Here is a 20738-nt window from a genome sequence, read left to right as displayed (position 1 = left end):
ATGGACTCCACCAGGCTGTAAAAAACGCAGGCATCTTGGGAGTCTGTGAACCACCTTAACCTACGGTTGTCTGGGACTGCTGAGTGCAACACCCTCCACCGCAGGTCCCCGATGGAAAGGGGAAGGACCCCACATAGACAGCGCCCCCACAACTGGGGACCTCCGCCCCCAAATGGTAAGAGAGCACACCAAGGCGTGTCTGTCCGGCGGGCGAAGACAAGGAGGTGAAGGGTGTGCAGCAGCAGCCCAGACAGGAAACCCCTCCGCGCCGAGCTAAAAGGCACGGAGCGCATTTCCACGAGGCAGCTCAGGCTGTGGGGCCCAGGCTCCCGAGGGAGGGTTCGGGGCTTGGGGCCAATGTGGAATTCCGTCCGAGCAGGGGTACACTCAGACGGGAACCACCGAGCACCTGAGTGTCCTCTAAGCCACGTGTGCTGTTGGGGCTGAACACCACTGTTTGAAGCTGCTGGATGACATCGGCCGCGAGCTGGACACCCACTGACGGGCGATGCACCAGTCCAAAGGAGGTCATCCAGCCCACTCCTCCCCCACCAGCAAATAGAGGTGGGGAGGGTTCTGGAGAGGGGACACATAGGCTTACAAAGCTAAAGGATATGGCAGCATTGCAGGGCAGCTATTTAGGTAATGATTCCCAGAGTGTGACAGGAAGGGACAGAGTGTACAAACATAAAAAACAGCAACAAATATGGTCAAAGGTGAAAAAAAAGGTAAAGAGGCAAAATTAATGTCTCTTTACTTAAGTGCACGTAGTGTTCAGAACAAGGTAAATTAATTAACGGCACAAATGGAAATTAATGGCTATGATCTTATAGCCATTGCAGAGACATGGTTATAAGGTGATCAAAGCTGGGAAGTAAATATTCAGGGGTATGTGACTTTTCGAAAGGACAGGCAGGAAGGAAAGGGTGGTGGGGTAGCTTTGTACAAGAGTGAATAAGTGCAAGAGCAAGAAATGATCTTGGATTGGAAGATGTAGAATCCATATGGGTGGAGGTAAGAAATAGCAAGGAGAAGAAGACACTGGTGGAAGTGGTCTATAGTCCCCCTAACAGTAGCTATACTGTAGGGCAGAGAATAAATCAGGAGATAATGAAGGCATGTAAAAAAGGCAGTACACTAATCATGGGTGACTTTAATCTTCACGTATATTGGGAAAATCAAATTGGCCGAGGTAGCCATGAGCAAGAATTCCTTCAGGTCAGTTTCCTAGAACAATATGTTGTGAATCCAACTAGGGATCAGGCTATTTTGGATGTAGTAATGGGTAATGAGGCAGGTTTAATAAATGATCTCAGAGTAAAAGATCCCCTAGGAAACAATGACGATAACATGGTAGAATTTAGCATTCAGTTTGAGAGTGAGAAATTTGGGTTGGAAACAGCTGTGCTAAACTTAAATAAGGGTAATTACAAGGGAATGAGGGCAGAGTTGACTGGAGTGGACTGGGGAAGGAGGTTAGCAGAAAAGATGGTTGATGAACAATGGCAGGTGTTTAAGAAAATAGTTCATGACTCACAACAAAGATACATCCTAGTGAGGAAGAAGGATTCTAGGAAGGGGATAAACCAACCATGGTTAACCAAGGCAGTTCAGGACACTATCAAATTGAAAGAAAAAATGTACAATGTGGCAAAGATTAGTGGTAAGCCAGAAGATTGGGAAAGTTTTAAAAACCAACAAAAGGTTACCAAAAAAAAGGGAGAAAATAAACTTTGTGGGTGAACTAGCAAGTAACATAAAGACAGACAGTAAGAGCTTCTTTAAGTATATAAAAAGGAAGAGAGAGGGAAAAGTGAACAGAGGCCCCTAAGAGAATGAGGCTTGGGAGATAATGGGGAACCAGGAAATCGCAGAGGAGTTGAATACATACTTCGCCTCAGTCTTCACGGTAGAAGACACTAACAGCATTCCAAAAATACTAAATCATCAAGGGGCAAAGCCGATGGGGGGTGGTGTTGGGGGAGGAAATAAATACAAAAACTATCACCAGAGAAAAAGTACTAGGGGAACTAATGGGGCTAAAGGCCGATAAGTCCCCTGGACCTGATGGGTTGCATCCTAGGATATTAAAGGAAGTGGCTACAGAGATCGTGGATGCAGTGGTAGTGATCTTCCAAGAATTCTCAGATCTGGAAAAGTCCCAAAGGATTAGAAAATTGCCAGTGTAACACCCTTATTCAAAATGGGAGTGAGACAATAAAAAGGTAGCTATTTGCTTAACATCTGTCATTGGGAAATATTAGAGTCTATTATAAAGGATATAATAGCAGAGCATTTAGAAATACATTATATAATCAAGCAGAGTCAGCATGGCTTCATGAAGAGGAAATCATGCCTGACAAATTTATTTGAATTCTTTGAAGAGCAAACAAGCAGAATAGATAAAGGGGAGCCTGTAGGTATAATATATTTGGATTTCTGAAAGGTATTTGATAAGGTACTGCACATAAGGCTAAGTAATAAGATAAGAGCCCATAGTGTTGGCATGGATAGAGGTTTGGGTAACTAATAGAAGACAGAGAGTCGGGATAAGGGGGGCATTTTCAGAATGGCAACTAATGGGGCACCAAAGGGATTGGTGCCACAATCATTTACAACATATATTAATGAGTTGGATGAGGGAAGTGAATGTACTATCGCCAAGTTTGCGGATGACACAAAAATAGGTGGGAAGGCAATTGGTGAGGATGACACAAAGAGTCTACAGAGGGATATAGACAGGTTAGGTGAGTGGGCAAAAACTTGGCAGATGGAATATAATGTGGGAAAATGTGAGGTTATACACTTTGGCAGGAAGAATAGAGGAGTTGAATATTATTTAAATGTAGAAAGATAACAGAAAGCTGCAGCACAGAGGGATTTGGGGATCCTCATTCATGAATCACAAAAAGCTTACATACAAGATCAACAGGTAATAGGGAAGGCAAATGGAATGTTGGCCTTTATTTCAAAGGGAATGGAGTATAAAAATAGGGAAGTCTTGCTAAAACTATACAAGGCATTAGTTAGACCACACCTAGAATACTGTGAACAGTTTTGGTCCCCTTATCTAAGGAAAGATATACTGGCATGGGATTCAGTCCAGAGGATATCTAGGTTGATCCTGGGTATGGAGGGATTTTCTTATGAGGAGAGGTTGAGTCGGTTGGGCCTGTACTCATTGCAGTTTAGAAGAATGAGAGGTGACCTTATTGAAACATATAAGATTCTTAGGGGGCTTGACAGGGTAGATGCTGAGAGGTTGTTTCCCTTTGCGGGAGAGTCTAGGACTAGAGAGCACAATGTCAGAGGAAGGGGTCGTCCATTTAAGACAGAGATGAGGAGGAATTTCTTCTCTCAGAGGGTAGTCAATCTGTGGAATTCTTTACCACAGAGGGCTGCAGAGGCTGGGTGATTAAGTATATTAAAGGCTGAGATAGACAGATATTTAATCAGTAAGGGAATCAAGGGTTATGGGGGAAAAGGTAGGAAAGTGGCGTTGAGGATTATCAGATCAGCCATGATCTCATTGAAATGTGGAGCAGACCCAATGGGCTGAATGGCCTACTTCTGCTCCTATGTCTGAAGTCTCCAATTAGTGTGGCTTTATACTCTTTTGATTAAAACAATTAAACTAAATTAACAAATCAGGAACAACATGAAAAGCAGCCTCTTAAAGGGATACTGCAAAAAGAAAAACTAATCTTAAAGAAAACTTACAGCCTCAAATTAAAATTTGATTCGAGAGATCAATAAAGCAGTCCCCACTGTGCCCACCGGGCACAGGAGGCCTCGACGGTGCCAGCAGACATCGTGTCTCCCTCTCCAGGGACACCCGGCCGTGAACGTAGCCGTGAAAAAAGGGCAGACAAGCCGGACAACCCCCTCGATCGCTCACTGCCTGGACCTGTTGATGACCACCTTGGCCAAGCCCAGCAGCAGGTCCTCCTCCCTCCTCACCGCGCAAGTGTTGCTTTATATGTGCTCAAGCAAACATCTAATCAATGCCCTCCAACTGTATATGCTTAACCTCAATTGATACAATTAACAGCCATAGTCTGAACAAAAGGTTCTCTAATTGGGGTGACTGCCAGGGTGTCTCAGTCGGTCAGATGACTCTGTGAATCCCTTTCCACACTCACAGAAGGTGAACGGCCTCTCCCCTCCGTGTGTACTTGCCTGCACTTCTGCAACCTGGATAAATCTGTGATTCCCTTCCCAAACTCAGAGCAGGTGAGCGGGCTCTCCCCAGTGTGAACTCGCTCATGTCTCCCGAGGCTGGAGAAATCCCCGAATGCCTTCCCACACTTAGAGCAGGTGAACGGCCTTTCTCCACTGTGAACTCGCTGGTGTGTCAGCAGATTGGTTGACCGAGTAAATCGTTTTCCACACACGGAGCAGGGGAATGGTCTCTCTCCGGTGTGAACCGCCTGGTGTCGCAGCAGGGTTGATAACTGAGTGAATCCCTTCCCACACAAGGAACAGGTGAATGGTCTCTCCCCAGTGTGAACTCTCTCATGCGCCAGCAGGTTGGATGAATCACTGAATCCCTTCCCACACTCAGAGCAGGTGAACGGCCTCTCCCCGGTGTGAACTCGCTGATGTGTCTGGAGGTGAGATGGCCGAGTGAATCCCTTCCCACACTCAGAGCAGGTGAATGGCATCTTCCCAGTGTGAACTCGCTGGTGATTCTGCAGGGCAGGTGAATTAGTGAATCCCTTCCCACACTCAGAGCAGGTGAACAGCTTCTCCCTGGCGTGTATTCGCTGGTGTCTCCACAGGTTGGATGAAAGAGTGAATCCCTTTCCACAAAAGAAAAATTGGAATGACCTCACCGCAGTATGAACTCGCTGGTGTCTCGCGAGGCTGGATGAATCGCCGAATCCCTTCCCACACACAGAGCAGGCGAATGGCCTTTCCCTGGTATGAACTCGCTGGTGTGTCAGCAGACTGGATGATCTAGTAAATCCCTTCCCACATTCAAAGCAGGTGAACGGCCTTTACCCGGTGTGAAATCGCTGGTGTGTCAGCAGACTGGATGATCTAGTAAATCCCTTGCCACACTCAGAGCAGGAGAATGGCCTCCCTCCAGTGTGAACTGCCTGGTGTCGCAGCAGGGTTGATAACTGAGTGAATCCCTTCCCACAAATGGAGCAGGTGAATGGCCCTTCTCCGGTATGAACCTGCTCATGTGCCAGCAAATTGGATGAGTGAGTGAATCCCTTCCCACACTCAGAGCAGGTGAATGGCCTTTCCCCGGTGTGAGTGCGTTGATGTGTTTCCAGCTCAGACGGGGCTTTGAATCCCTTCCCACAATCCCCACATTTCCAGGGTTTCTCCATGGCACGCGTGTCTCTTTAGGTTCTACAATCAAATGAAGCCTCATCCACACAGAACATGTGCATGCTCTCTCCTCACTGTGGATAGTGATGTTTTTTCACGCTGTGTAACTGGTTAAAGCTATTTCCACAGTCAGTGCACTGGAAACACTCTCACTCGAGGGTCACAGTGTCTTTAAGAGAGGGAGAGAGACCTGGGCCAACATTTCCAGAGTCTGCACCATCCCTGGATTCACTTCCTTTCCCTTCAGTTCCTGCAAGTCAACAATTTCCCCCCAGAATGAGAAAAGAAATGGAAAGGGGGAAACATTGATTTCCTCACACATGTTGCCCAGATGAAGTTTTAGACTGAAGCAATTGTCCAACTTCCGCGTTGTGACGTCCACAACGTAAACCTGCCTGAATCACCCAATCGGAATCACTCTGCTCCGCGGTGACGTCCTCGGGTTCCAGCCTGCAGGCCAGGCGCGCGGACACGGGAGCCCCTGTCCCCACTCATTGTTCCCCCTCCCTCTCCACCTCCTCGAGCCAAGGTTTCCAAGCAACCGGCTGACGGCTCCGGCCAGAACGAGAAGCCGCTCGAAGAACTCGGGAGAGGGGAAGCTGCGCATGTGCAGTGGACAGCCCGCCCCTTCCCTTCAAACTGAGGGATTGACCAATGGGAAGAGCTGGAGGACCGGAAGGAGTCTGGTCCTCCAAGCAATCAGAGCGCGGGCTTTGTGTGAATGAAGATTGAGCTTCACACAGACTAAAACTCCCTCTTGTGTCCAACATCTGTGAGTAAAACACTTTCTTTTCTCCCCCTTTCCATTTCTTTTCTCATTCTTGGGGGAAATTGTTGACTTGCAGGAACTGAAGGGAAAGGAAGTGAATCAGTTTCAAGGAGAATCAACATTTGTTTTTATAGACCCCAAGGGGATCAATGTTGGGTCCCTGGTATCTGCCCGGGTCGGGGGAGGGGCACCAGATGTGGCCTCAGTGCCACAGGAGGCAAAGCCGGGGTTCCTTCTCACCCTGATCCCCTGGCTGGGACGGAGCCTGGGGTTGAATTCATCAAGAATGTGCCCCCCTCACTTCGGTCCCGGAGAGTCATTTGGGAAATGGTGGAGCCAACGTGCAGCCAGTGCCAGGGTGTAAAGGGTGGACACTGAGATGCTGTTTCCCCCTAGCTGGGGAATCTAGAACACGGGAGCACAGTCTCAGGATAAGGGGCCGATCATTTTAGACTGAGATGAGGAGAAATTTCTTCACTCAGAGGCTTGTGAATCTTTGGAATTCTCTTATCCATCTGGTTCACCAATGCCTTTCAGGGAAGGAAATCTGCCGCCCTTACCTGGTCTGACCTACATGTGAATCTGGACCCACAGTGATGTGGCTGACCCTTAACTGCCCTCTGAAATGGCTGAGCAAGACACTCAATTGGATCAAACCATGACAGAAATGTCGCACCTGATGGGCTGCATAGGCTCACAAGGTGGCTTAGCCCCAGCTTCTCAAGGGCAATTAGGGAGGGGCAACAACTATTGGCCTTGCCAGTCATTCCTACATTACATGAAAGGATAATAAAAATCCCAGCGTGTTGGGGGTGCCCAGTCACTGAGTATATTTGAGCAAGAGAATGATGGGTTTTTGAATATTATAGGATGAACGGATTTGGGGACAGTGCACGTCAGACATGATCTTACTGAATGACAGAATAGGCTTGAGTTGCTGAATGGCCTCCTCCTGCTCCTATTTCTTATGTTCTTATGTTACCAGGATCATCAGGAGAGAATGGGAATAATTAACATGTCGAGTAATCAATGAGGACAGAAGGAGGGAGGGGAGTGAGTGTGGGTGGGTGGGGAGGATGTACAGATGAGATGGACGAACAATTGAATCCAATCAAGGATTATCTGTTCTGAATTTCTATTCTGTACTCACAGTGATGTTTTATGTAAACTCCTTTTACAGGACATTAGAAGGGGAGGATTTACAGACAGAAATTTCAAATGAAATGTGACATCAGGATCTGATAGAATCACTCAATTCATCGGGACCTGAATATCATCGGCCTTTGAATCTAGAAGGAGAAATGTTTGTTCCGCCACCTTCGAAAGGTTTTAAAACACCAGTGTGACTGGAAAAGCACCGAAACACACACACCCCAGTGAGAGTGTTCGAGTGCACTGACTGTGGAAAGAGCTTCGACCAGTTACACAGACCGAAAAATATCACACCATTCACAGTGGAGAGAAACCTCACATGAACTCGCTGAGGACGAGGCTTGAACTGATCATTGAATCTGGAGATATACAAGGATACCCAAACCATGGAGAAACCGTGGAAGTGTGGGGACTGTGGGAAGGGATTAAAAGTCCCGTCTGAGCTGGAAACTCATTGGCACTTTCACACCGGGGAGAGGCCGTTCACCTGCTCTGAGTGTGGGAAGGGATTCACACAGTTATCCCACCTGCAGACACACCAGCGAGTTCACACTGGACAGAGACCATTCACCTGCTCTGGGTGTGGGAAGGGATGCAATGATTCATCCACCCTACACACACCAGCGAGTTCACACTGGGGAAAAGCCGTTCACCTGCTCTGAGTGTGGAAAGGGATTCACTCAGTTATCCAACCTGTGGAAGCACCAATGAGGTCACACCGGGGAGAGGCCATACACCTGCTCAGAGTGTGGGAAGGTATTCACTCAGTTATCCAACTTGTTAGCACACAAGCGAATTCACACTGGGGAGAGGCCATTTACCTGCTCTGACTGTGGGAAGGGATTCAGTGATTTATCCAACCTGCTGGCACATGAGCGAGTTCACACTGAGGAGAGACCATTCACTTGCCCCGTGTGTGGAAAGGGATTCACTCATTTATCCAGCCTGCTGAGACACCAGCGTGTTCACAGGTGATTCCAGGGGTTGGATTCTGCTGTTTTTGCTGCTGTTAATCAAATCCAGGGCTGAACCATGTTCATTCTGACACTTGGTGAAGTTAGAGAGTCAGAGGGTTTCTTTCAGCTGGACTGGCCGGCCTCACGACTTTGCTTCCAGTGGGCTGATGCTCTTTGAGCCTGGGAGTGCACATTTCCACTGAAATAATCCCAAAAGCTGATGAAGGATGTTTATTTTATCCTGGATAGTAAATAGTCTTTTTCCTACCACTACAGGTAGATTTCAAATAAATACATTTGTGAGAAATGAGACATTGAATGAATGATACTTCTCAGCACAGGTATAGAACTCTGACAGAATTTTTGTAACATAACTCTGAATTGGAAAAACACATAAATAGTCTCTAGAAACAGGCTCAGGGTCGAAGAGATGATAGTGTAGTGGTAATGTCACTGGATCCGGAGGCCTAGCCTAATGCTCTGGGTACATGGGTTCAAATCTCACTGTAGCCTATTATGTGAATTTGATTAATTATATTTGGAATATAAAACTAGTCTCAGTCATGGTGACCATGAAAGTATCATTGATTGTTGTAAAAACCTATCTGGTTCACTAATGTCCTTTAGAGAAGGAAATCTGCTGTCCTTATGTGGTCTGGTCTATCTGTGACGACAGAGCCACAACAATGTGGTTGACCCTTTACTGCCCTCTGTAATGCTGTGGCAAGACCTCAGTCCAGGAGGTATTAGGAATGAACAACAAATGCTGTCCTTGTCAGCGACACCCACATCCCATGAAAGAATTTTTGACAAGTCCCTGGAAATGTCGAGATCTCCTGTTTCAGGTTTCCATGTCGACATTCCTCACTGGATAGGACAGCGTCTTGTTGCCTCTTCTCTGTACAAGTGCCTGGGAAGAGCTAACAAATGGCCCTCAGCAGGAGATAAACTCAAAGTGTTGCTGAAAAGAGAGACATATCGAAGCTTTTCGTCTGGCACTCAGCAACATTTGAGCAGCAGCTGAAGCTCGCTGTTTCACGCTGCTGCTATGCAGTAGCAACACGAGTGGTATTCACCACTAACAGGATGCTGCCGCCAAGCCAAAAAGGCATTCTGCCTATCAGACAAATGTGTAATGTGGGACATGAATTTTAGTGCCAGTGTGATGCTAGTGTTAGGAAATAGAGATAGTTTAAGGAAATTATATCTGTATTTGTGGGTGTTAGGAATGAGTTTTAGCTATAATGTTTAAGTTTGATTTGTATTTCTGTATCTGTGTGTTAATAAAGGTCAAATTGAGTTTTAGCTTCACTCTAAAAGGTGCTAGCATTTTTAATGAGTTTTGTGACTCCTAAAGAGAAGTTAAGCAAACAGAAAAGTAGAAAAAACGGTGCTTCTGCCTAGCCACAGGGGCCCAGAGAGACAGGTCCCTCCCACAGACACACAGAAAATCTACAGAAACAGCAGTTTGCCTTGAAAGCTGTTGGAGTTCAGCTGGTTTTGAAGATGCTGCCAGAGAAGCAGCCTAGAAGGGCTCAGGCAGCCTGTCCTAGGCTAAGGAAAAGACCCCAAAATCTAAGGGAGTGAAACAGGGGAAAGTCCCAAGCATACCTTCTAGTCAAAAGAAGGACAGGAACCTTGAAAAGATCCTGTTAAGTAAAGTTAAGAGTGAGGGGCAGAGAGCTTCATTTTAAAGGTCCAGGCACTTTCTCCAGTGCCTCTATTTCTGAAAAAAGAGACATGCTGTCGAAGCTTTTTGTCTTGGAGTCATCAGGACAGATTCGCAGGAGTTACAATTGTAAGTGCAGAACAATTTATACTGCATGAGAAGAGAGTGCTGATTAGTTGGCAAGTGGGCTGTGATTGGCAGCAGTGTTGCCATGGAAAATGCACCAGGGAACAGTTCACTGCCACGCTTTTGTTTAAATTCAAACCAGGCAAGTCAACTCTGATTGGTCAAGGTATAGCCATGGCTAATGAACCAGGGAATATCTATCCCCAAGCTTTTGTTTAGTTGAAAAAGGCACAATGCTCCTTCTGTCTGCAAACGACAGGGCCCTGTGTGTAAAAATGTGTAGCTTCTCGCACGAGTAAGTGAGTCACACTGTGAGACCAGCTGATAATCTTAAATTGGTTGTCAGTGTAATTCTTAGCACAATCAGGATTGTTTAGCAAGTGCTGTCCAATCACGGAATCACATTTCATGTTGGACACTATGTTTTGAGATTTGCAAGCACAGGTTGGTTGGGTACAGTCAGTACTTTACCTGTTGTGAACAGCTGAAGGGACATGCTGTTTGATACGACCCACCAGTTGGGACGTACGCCCTACATACCTGGCATCACACTGGCACTGAAATTCATATCCCATGTCACTCACTTGTGTGACAGGCAGAATGTCTTTTTGCCTTGACAGCAGCATCCTGTTAGTGGGGAACACCACTCACGTTGCTACTGAATAGTTCTGTCCTCCCAAATGACTATTTGTTCCTATTTCCTTTTACTACATGGAGGTCACAAATGTTAACAGTACACCCAGTGGAGTCTAACTATGGAACGAATCAGGTGAAGCATAACTTCCCTGCTTTTCAAATCTTTCCTTTTCAAAATGAACACTTTTATGGACACCTCACTCACTGAAGCTAATAACGAAAACCCCAGTATAACTGACATGTATTTGAGCGACAAATGTTGAAGTGTTGGTTTTCAGCCACAAGTTTCAACTTCCCATTGATCCTCCAGCACCTTCCTATCCCTCTATTGCTCATGTCAATGACAGCCAGGCGACGGAGCTGAGGGCCGAATTTAGCTGAGAATAACGGGGCCTGCGTCCCAGTTGGGAAACTGCCATGGGCATCGCACTGATAGAGAGACAGGAAGGTGCTGGAGGACTGACTGGGAAATGGGTCTCCAATCAATCAGGGCACAAGATGGGGTGACTGGGGCTGATGGTGACCTGACCCCCGGGGTTCAGTGCCCCTGTGTCCAAAGTGGGGAGTCACGGGAACAGGGCACAGAGGAGCCGAAGAGAAACCATTTGGGTCCAGAACATTGTGCACGTCCTTATACTCAGTCTTTGATCCTCAAGTAATTTTTTGTTTTTTTAACCATATTCTGTTTCATCAATAAACTTTTATCAGTAAAATTATTTCATTTTTCTGCACTTTCCATGATTAGATTTCTGCACTTTAGGGAAAGTGGGTGAGAGGGGTTGGCAGGCTCTTTAACAGAAAGTGAGTCCCTCTAAGGTAATTGGCAAAGGAGCCAGAGGGGGAGATGAGATTTTATTTTTGACACAGTGATGTTAGAAAATGGGCTTCAGGGAGTCAATTAACCCTTTATCCCCTTTTCCCAAACTCTGAAATGATTCACAGTGATAACCCTTATTGGTGGCAGTGGTTAGATTTTATTCAGTATAAATAAGACCTGACACATGCTCATGTCTGAGCAGTAGTATCAAAGTGCAGCAGCATTACCATTACACTCTGGGTAGAAGCACCATCTCCACGTAAATGCTCCCTGGTCTGCCCCAGATGCCATGGCACCAGTCAATGCAATATGTAAAACCTCTACAAATCTCTGTACTCGGGGAATTCCTTCTGATACTTTTTTACATCACAAAGTCTATGGAGACTGATTTAACCCAATCATTGCCGAGCTAACATTTGAACGGACCAATTACAAAACCTGTCATTGAACTATCTGTACCCGCCCAAGCCAGATCAAACTCTCCAACAATTGGCTTCCCACACTTCATCCCCGGTACAGGGAGTCAGCATTCCCATGCCAAGCAGTGAAAACATGGTGGCCTTGACACCCAGGTGTCATCTGGGATTCAAGGCACTCTTGTTTTCTCTGTCCTCTGGGAGCTTTTCATCTCCCTGTTCCCAATTAGCAAGTCGTCTGTTCTCAGCTCTGCCAGATTTCTGCTGAAGTTTGGCCCCTTTTACACCTTTCGGATCAATAAAACATTTGGTCAATGAAGACCCAAACCACAATTACCCATCATGTCACCTGTCAATCATCCTTACCCACAGCATAATCACAACAGGAATAAAAACAGGAGAAGTGTAACAATCAAATCAACTTTCATAGTTTTTAATTTAGTATTCACTAATTAGAAAGAAAACCCGAAGTAGGGGGTCCCCCAGGATTCTTACTGTCCACATCTTGAGCGGGAGGACAACTCTCTCTCCAACCCCTCACTCCATTTCACTCTGTTATTTTCCAGTTCTGTTCTGCCCCGCCTGAGGCAACATCTACTCGATCTTTTCTCCTGAAGGAGCACCGTGAGTTCTAGGATACTAGTACATAAGGTCATATGCTTCAAGCTACAGATCAAGCATGGATGTAAAAGATTCTCCAGCTCTCTCCTTACCCCAGTCCAACTTGTGGGCAGTTCCCACTCAGTATTATTTCTCCCAAGCTCTTAATCGTCCCAATCCAAATGTTTATCTCTGTTAGTTCAATTTTACTTAATTTTTGACCATGACCAATGTGTTTAATGCTATACTGATTGTTTTAAAGTTTCTATCTGGATATGTGTCAATATCTTGACAATGTCAAAACATTGTCTCATTCTCTTGGTCACATTAACCATTTCATGTCATGCTGTTTGTTAAGTAGCTGCACATGTTTGGGACCCAGTCTTCAGTCCACTTCACCATGAATTTACGCGTGCTTTTGTCTTCACACGTAACAAATCACATCTGCACACTCACACACCGGTATCCCAATGTCAGGCCACATATTCTGAACTTTCAGGTGTGCTTATCAAAAGGTCAAAGTAAGTGTCTGTCTTTGCTTATCTCCCCCTGTTATGGTTCTGATATTTCAGGTGGTGGCCAGACTATCAAATGTGGTTTTTTTAAAACAAAATACATAGCTAAAGATGTAAATATCTCCCAGAGAAGTCTATCAACTTACTTATCTCAACACCACCTCCCTGACTTTCACTAGAATGTAGGTGGATACCAGATTGATACATTCCACTGATCACCCGGGTGAGTTACTCCAATTCCTTTACTGTCCAATACAATATATTCATCATATCTTTAAAACAGAAATCAAGCATTCCCAATTGATTTCAGGCATTAACATCTTTTGTTTGCTCTTTATTATAAACATCAGGCTGGGGTTGGTCTCCTTGGAGCAAAGGAGGTTGAGGGGAGATTTGATGGAGGTGTACAAGATTATGACAGGTTTAGATAAGGTGGACAAAGAAAAGCTGTTCCCATTCGCTGGTAGTACAAGGATGAGGGGGACAGAGTTAAGGTTTCAGACAGGAGATGCAGGGGGGATGTGAGGAGGAATATTTTCACACAGTGAGTGGTAATGATCTGGAACTCGCTGTCTATGAGAGGGGAGGAAGCAGAGATGATTAACAATTTAAAAAGGCAACTGGATGGACACTTGAAAGAATATGGATGGAAAGAATGGGCTGAATGGTCTCCTTGTGTGTCCTAATGACTCCATGATGCAAAGAGAAAAATTTCACTTGCACCAAGACCTCCAACTGACTAAAGTTCCTTGTCCATGGCGCCATTCTTGTAGATCTCCTCTGCACCCTCTCTAATAACTTCACATCTAAAGTGTGGGGCCCAGATATTGGGTTCCATTCTAGAGGGATAGAATTGAAAAGCAGGGAGGTTATGTTCAACTTGTTTCGAACCATGGTTAGACTACACTGGGAGTACTGTCAACATTTGTGATCTCCATTTAGAAAAAGGAAGTAGAGGCACTGGAGAAAAGGCAACAAAGGTTCACAAGAATAATTCCTGAACTGAGAGTATTTAACCCTCAGGAAAGGCTGGGGCTGCTTCTCTCCAGAAAAGAGAAGACTGAAGGGTGACCTGATGGAAGTCTTTAAGTTATGAAGGGATTCAATAATACAATAGGGATTTCATGAGAAACCTCTCTACCCAGCAAGTGGTGAGAATGTGGAACTCACTAGCACAGTGAGTGGTTGAGGTGAATAGCATGAATACATTTAAGGGGAAGCTAGATACATACATGAGGGATAATGGAATAGAAGGATATGCTGATGGGGGGAAATGAAGAGACCATACATAAGACCATAAGACATTGGAGCAGAAATTAGGCCATTCGGCCCATCAAGTCTGCTCTGCCATTCAATCATGGCTGATAAGTTTCTCAATCCCAGGCTCCCGCCTTCTCCCTGTAACCTTTGATCCCTTTACCAATCAAAAACCTATCTATCTCGGTCTTAAATACACTCAATGACCTGGCCTCCACAGCCTTCTGTAGCAATGAATTCCATAGATTCACCACTCTCTGGCTAAAGAAGTTTCTCCTCATCTCTGTTCTAAAAGGTCTTCCCTTTACTCTGAGGCTGTGCCCTCGGGTCCTAGTCTCTCCTACTAATGGAAACATCTTCTCCACATCCACTCTATTCAGGCTTTTCAGTATTCTGTAAGTTTCAATCAGATTCTCCCTCATCCTTCTAAACTCCATTGAACATAGACCCAGAGTCCTCAAACGTTCCTCATATGTTAAGCCTTTCATTCCTGGGATCATTCTCGTGAACCTCCTCTGGACCCTCTCCAGGGTCAGAACATCTTTCCTGAGATACGGGGCCCAAAATTGCTCACAATATTCTAAATGTGTTCTGACCAGAGCCTTATAAAGCCTCAGCAGCACATCCCTGCTTTTATATTCTAGCCCTCTCGAAATAAATGCCAACATTGCATTTGCCTTCCTAACCACCGACTCACACATGCAAGTTAACCTTAAGAGAATCCTGGACTAGGACTCCCAAGTCACTTTGCACTCCGATTTCTGAATTTTCTCTCTATTTAGAAAATAGTTTATGCCTCTATTTTTCCTACCAAAGTGCCTCACACTTGCCCACGTTATATTCCGTCTGCCACTTCTTTGCCCATTCTTCTAACCTGTCCAAATCTTTCTGCAGCTTCCCTGTCTCCTCAATACAACCTGTCCCTCCACCTATCTTTGTATCATCTGCAAACTTAGCCAGAATGCCCTCAGTTCCTTCATCTAGATCATTAATGTATAAAGTGAAAAGTTGTGGCCCAAACACTGACCCCTGCGGAACTCCACTAGTCACCGGCCGCCATCCTGAGAAGGACCCCCTTATCCCCACTCTCTGCCTCCTGCCAGACAGCCAATCTTCTATCCATGCTAGTACCTTGCCTCTAACACCATGGGCTCTTATCTTACTGAGCAGCCTCCTATGTGGCACCTTGTCAAAGGCCTTCTGGAAGTCCAAGTAGATAACATCCATTGGCTCTCCTTTGTCTAACCTACTCATTACATCCTCAAAGAATTCTAACAGATTTGTCAGGCATGACCTCCCCTTGATGAAACCATGCTGACTTTGCCTGATTTTACCATGCACTTCCAAGTATTCTGAAATCTCATCCTTAATAATGGACTCTAAAATCTTACCAATGACCGAGGTCAGGCTAATCGGCCTGTAATTTCCCGTCTTTTGCCTCACTCGCTTCTTAAACAGGGGGTTACATTAGTGATTTTCCAGTCCTCTGGGATCCTCCCAGACTCCAGTGATTCCTCCACTATCTCTTCAGCTATCTCCTTCAGAACTCTGGGGTGTAATCCATCTGGTCCAGGTGATTTATCCACCTTCAGACCTTTCAGTTTTCCTAGCACCTTCTCCTTGGTAATGGCCACCATACTCACCTCTGCCCCCCGACTCTCTTGAACTTTGGGGAAGTCACTTGTGTCTTCCACTGTGAAGACTGACGCAAAGTACCTATTCAGTTCCTCCGCCATTTCTTTGTTCCCCACTACTACTTCTCCAGCGTCATTTTCCAGCGGCCCAATGTCCACTTTTGCCTCTCTCTTACCCTTGATATATCTAAAAAAAACTCTTGCAATCTTCTTTTATATTCATAGAGGGGTGGATCGAGGCTCATGTGGAGCATAAATACTAACATAGACCAATTAAGCCGATTGGCCTGACGCTGTGCTGTGGATTCAGTGAAATAGGGACAAGTGTCTTTATTTTAGATCTACATGTAGTTGAAGGAAAAACACTATTTACTATCGAGGATAAAAAAAAGTCCTTCAACTTTTGTGGATCATTTCGGTGGAAATGTGCACTCCCAGGCTCAAAGAGCATCAGCCACTGGAAGCAAAGTTGTGAGACTGGCCAGTCCAGCAGAAAGAAACCCTCCGACCCTCCCACTTCACCAAGTGTCAGAATGAACATGGTTCAGTCCTGGATGTGATTAACTGCAGCAATAACAGCAGAATCCAATTCCTGTAATTACTTGTGAACTCGCTGGTGCGTCATTAGGTTGGATAACTGAGTGAATCCCTTCCCACATGTGGAGCATGTGAAAGGCTTTTCCCCGGTGTGAAGTCTCTGGTGTATCAGCAAGGTGGATGTATCTCTGAATCCCTTCCCACATGTGGAGCCCATGAAAGGCTTCTCCCCAGTGTGAACTCGCTGGTGTGTCAGCAGGCTGGATGACTGAGTGAATCCCTTCCCACATGTGGAGCATGTGAAAGGCTTCTCCCCGGTGTGAACTCGCTGGTGTATCAGCAGGCTGGATGTATCTCTGAATCCCTTCTCATACACACAACAAATGAATGGCTTTTCCCCATTGTGAACTCGGTGAGAAAGCAGGGTGGATGACTGTGTGAATCCCTTTCCACACACAGAGCAGCTGAATGGCCTCTCCCCGGTGTGAACTTGCTGGTGTATCTGGAGCTTGGATAACTGAACGAATCCCTTTCCACACTCAGAGTAAGTGAATGGCCTCTCACCATTGTGAACTGGCTGGTATGTCAGCAGGTGGGATAACTGATTAAATGCCTGGCCACACTCAGAACAGCTGAATGGCCTCTCCCCAGTGTGAACTCGGTTGTGTTTCTGCAGATTGGACGAATTAGTAAATCCCTTCTCACATTCAGAGCAGGTGTACGCTCTTTCCCCAGTGTGAACTCGCTGGTGTGTCTGCAAGTGGGATAACAGAGTGAATGCCTTCCCGCACTCAGAGCAGGTGTACGGTTTCTCCCCAGTGTGAACTCGCTGGTGCATCAGCAGGTTGGATGAATCCCTTCCCGCACTCAGAGCAGGTGAACAGCCTCCCCCCAATGTGACTGCGTCGATGAATCTCCAGCTCAGACGGGGCTTTGAATCCCTTCCCACAGACCCTACATTTCCACAGTTTCTCCATGGTGTGGATGTACTTATGTCTCTCCAGTTTCAATGAGCAAAGGCAGCTTCATCCACACACAAAGCACACGTGTGGTGTCTCCCCACTGTGAATGGGGTTAAAGCTCTTTCCACAGTCAGTGCACTGGAACACTCACTCGGGTGCGTCTCTCTCAGTACTTTTCCAGTCACACTGAGGCTTAAAACCTTTTGAAGCAGACAGAACAGACAAACATTTCTCGTGCTCAGTTCAAAGGGCCAATGATATTCAAGACCCAATTAATCAAATGACTCTGTCAGATCTTGATGTGAAGCTTGACTTGAGATTTCTGTCTGCAAATCTTCCTCTTCTAATATCCTGTGAAAGGAATTTACAATAATCATCACTGTCAAACATAAATCTCTGTCCCATACACTTGCCCTCCATTCTCATTCTGCTGTACCTAATACACACCCTCCCAATTCTCCTGAAGGTGCTGATTCATGCTGATTGACAGATCCATGATCAATTTTTTCTGTCCTGGACACAGAGACCTGAAAATCTTAGGCAGGCTGCTAACCTAAATATCTATGTATAGAAATATATATGCATATTTACTGATTAGCAAAACAGAGAGGATGAGGTGAAACTTTAATTCTGCAGCAAGCGCTCATGGTCTGGAACTCGCTGCCTATGAGGGTGGTGGAAGCAGAGAAAATGAATGATTCCAAAATGAAACTGGATGGGGCCCTTGAAGGAAATAAACTGGGATGTGATTCAGCATGGACTCGAGTTGATGATCATCTGCGATAATGACTCTGACTGCAAATAAATAACTGTAGCTTCAATACGATATTATAAGCCAACAATTAAGAATAAATGAAGTTTATAAAGCCTGAAATGGTATATGGACAAGGCATCACACAATATCCCTGTCTTATATTCATTTACTTCCTCCTTAAATGTCAGCCATCTTCTGAGGAAACCACCCCTTTAATTGTAAACATTAGGAAAGAGACCCAGACAAATAAATGTGTCAAGCTGAGGGAGCAAAGGATGTCAATGTCCTTAAGAGAGAGAGAGAGACCTGGGCCAACCTTTCCAGAGTCTGCACCCTCCCTGGATTCACTTCCTTTCCATTCAGTTCCTGTAAGTCAACAATTTCCCCACAGAATGAGAAAAGAAATGGAAAGGGGGAAACATTGATTTCCTCACAAATCCTCACTTTCTTTTCTCCACCTTTCCATTTCCAGGCAAGGTAGTAGCATGGATAGAAGATTGGCTGTCTGGCAGGAGGCAGAGAGTGGGGATAAGGGGGTCTTCTCAGGATGGCAGCCGGTGACTAGTGGAGTTTCGCAGGGGTCAGTGTTGGGACCACAACTTTTCACTTTATACATTAATAATCTAGATGAAGGAACTGAGGGCATTCTGGCTAAGTTTGCAGATGAAACAAAGATAGGTGGAGGGACAGGTAGTATTGAGGAGATGGGGAGGCTGCAGAAGAATTTGGACAGGTTAGGAGAATGGGCAAAGAAGTGGCAGATGGAATACAATGTGGGCAAGTGTGAGGTCATGCACTTTGGTAGGAAGAATAGAGGCATAAACTATTTTCTAAATGGGGAGAGAATTCAGAAATCAGAGTGCAAAGGGACTTGGAAGTCCTAGTCCAGGATTCTCTTAAGGTTAACTTGCATGCTGAGTTGGTAGTTAGGAAGGCAAATGCAATGCTGGCATTTATTTCAAGAGGACTAGAATATAAAAACAGGGATGTGCTGCTGAGGCTTTATAAGGCTCTGGTCAGAACACATTTAGAATATTGTGAGCAATTTTGGGCCCTGTATCTCACGAATGATGTGCTGGCCCTGGAGAGGGTCCAGAGGAGGTTCACTAGAATGATCCCAGGAATGAAAGGCTTAACATATGAGGAACGTTTGAGGACTCTGGGTCTATACTCAATGGAGTTTAGAAGGATGAGGGGGGAATCTGTTTGAAACTTACAGAATACTGAAAGGCCTGGGTAGAGTGGACGTGGGGAAGATGTTTCCATTAATAGGAGAGACTAGGACCCGAGGGCACAACCTCAGAGTAAAGGGAAGACCTTTTAGAACAGAGATGAGGAGAAACTTCTTTAACCAGAGAGTGGTGAATCTATGGAATTCATTGCCACAAAAGGCTGTGGAGGCCAGGTCATTGAGCGTATTTAAGACCAAGATAGATAGGTTCTTGATTGGTAAGGGGATCAAAGGTTACAGGGAGAAGGCAGGAGCCTGGGATTGAGAAACTTATCAGCCATGATTGAATGGTGGAGCAGGCTCGATGGGCCGAATGGCCTGATTTCTGCTGCTATGTCTTATGGTCTAACCCAAGGGCCCTGTCTGCCCTCAGGTGGATGCACAAGACTGAATGGTCATAATTGGAAGGAGAGCAGGGGTGGGAGTAGCTCACCCTCAACCCCCTTGCCCCCAGTGTTCTGAGGTCTGATATTTATCCCTCAAACAATATCAGGAAAAATAGATGATCTGGTCATCATCACATTGCTGTCTATGGGATCTTGCTGTGCACAAATTGGGCTCCACGTTTCCTGCAGTGACAACACTTCAGAAAGAGCTTCAGTGGTAGTGAAACACATTGAAATGCCCTGAGGTGGTGAAAGGTGCTACATAAATGCAGGTTTCTTTTTAAACTCACACGCTCCTATCCTCACAGGCAGATCGTCCAGCAGGAGCATGAGCCAGCACAAGCCAACTGACTGGGGGGCAGGAACTCCCAGTGTGGACTGAGGCTGCTTCTCTTCAGAGGCCACTGAATCCATTGTGGGAAGTGGCCATTTAAAAAGGGTGCCTGCCTTGACTTGCTGGTCTGAGAATCCAGCCCTTTGCCCCCTATGTAATGCTGGCTGAGAATAGAAATCGGGGCTGCACAATGTACTGAAAGTATCTCTGCCACTGAAGATGGGCAGAGGTAATGTATACATCCCTGCTATTCTGTTTGTAAACAATTTATCTCCTAAACTAATGAACGGATTTTAACAAAACTCAGTACACCAAAAGGATATGGCTTGTGGAAGAACTGATTTGTTTTTGGCGATGATCTGAATCCTGGAATTTTTGAAGGGATCCGATCCCATTGGGAGATTTACTTTTTTCTTTTAGATTTTTGGAGTTTGCTTTATTTTGAATGTTGATTGTTTTTGAATGTTGTGGGTTTTCTCTGCTGCTGGGGTGGAATGTGTCACAATTGTCAAAATGTGAGCAGAGTTTTCAGATCAGGTTGTTGGATCTGGAGATTGGTTCTGTTAATAAATTTGTTTATTTTTTCTGCTTTGCAGATACAGAGCATGCTTTCATCCCTGTTTGTCTGTCTGTAATACGTCTCA

At 45.5% G+C, this 20738-nt stretch overlaps 2 protein-coding genes across 2 annotated transcripts in view; both read right to left on the bottom strand.

Moving 5' to 3' along the window:
- The window catches only part of LOC121273703 (zinc finger protein 229-like), a 1112939-nt gene that overhangs the window by 594394 nt on the left and 497807 nt on the right, over positions 1-20738 (bottom strand). The window lies entirely within an intron of this gene.
- LOC121273594 (zinc finger protein 585A-like) overlaps positions 16489-20738 on the bottom strand; it is a 58053-nt gene continuing 53803 nt past the window's right edge. The window contains exons 4-5 of the mRNA XM_041180749.1: positions 16837-17284; positions 16489-16755 (exon numbers count right to left, since the gene is read on the bottom strand). Of these exons, the coding sequence (XP_041036683.1) occupies positions 16489-16755; positions 16837-17284 (715 nt within the window). The remainder of the gene's footprint in view (positions 16756-16836; positions 17285-20738) is intronic.

This window comes from Carcharodon carcharias (genome assembly GCF_017639515.1).
Source record: "Carcharodon carcharias isolate sCarCar2 chromosome 27 unlocalized genomic scaffold, sCarCar2.pri SUPER_27_unloc_1, whole genome shotgun sequence".
NCBI lineage: Eukaryota > Metazoa > Chordata > Chondrichthyes > Lamniformes > Lamnidae > Carcharodon > Carcharodon carcharias.
The sequence above is the reverse complement of the archived record's forward strand: the minus strand, read 5'-3'. Positions and strand labels throughout refer to the sequence as shown.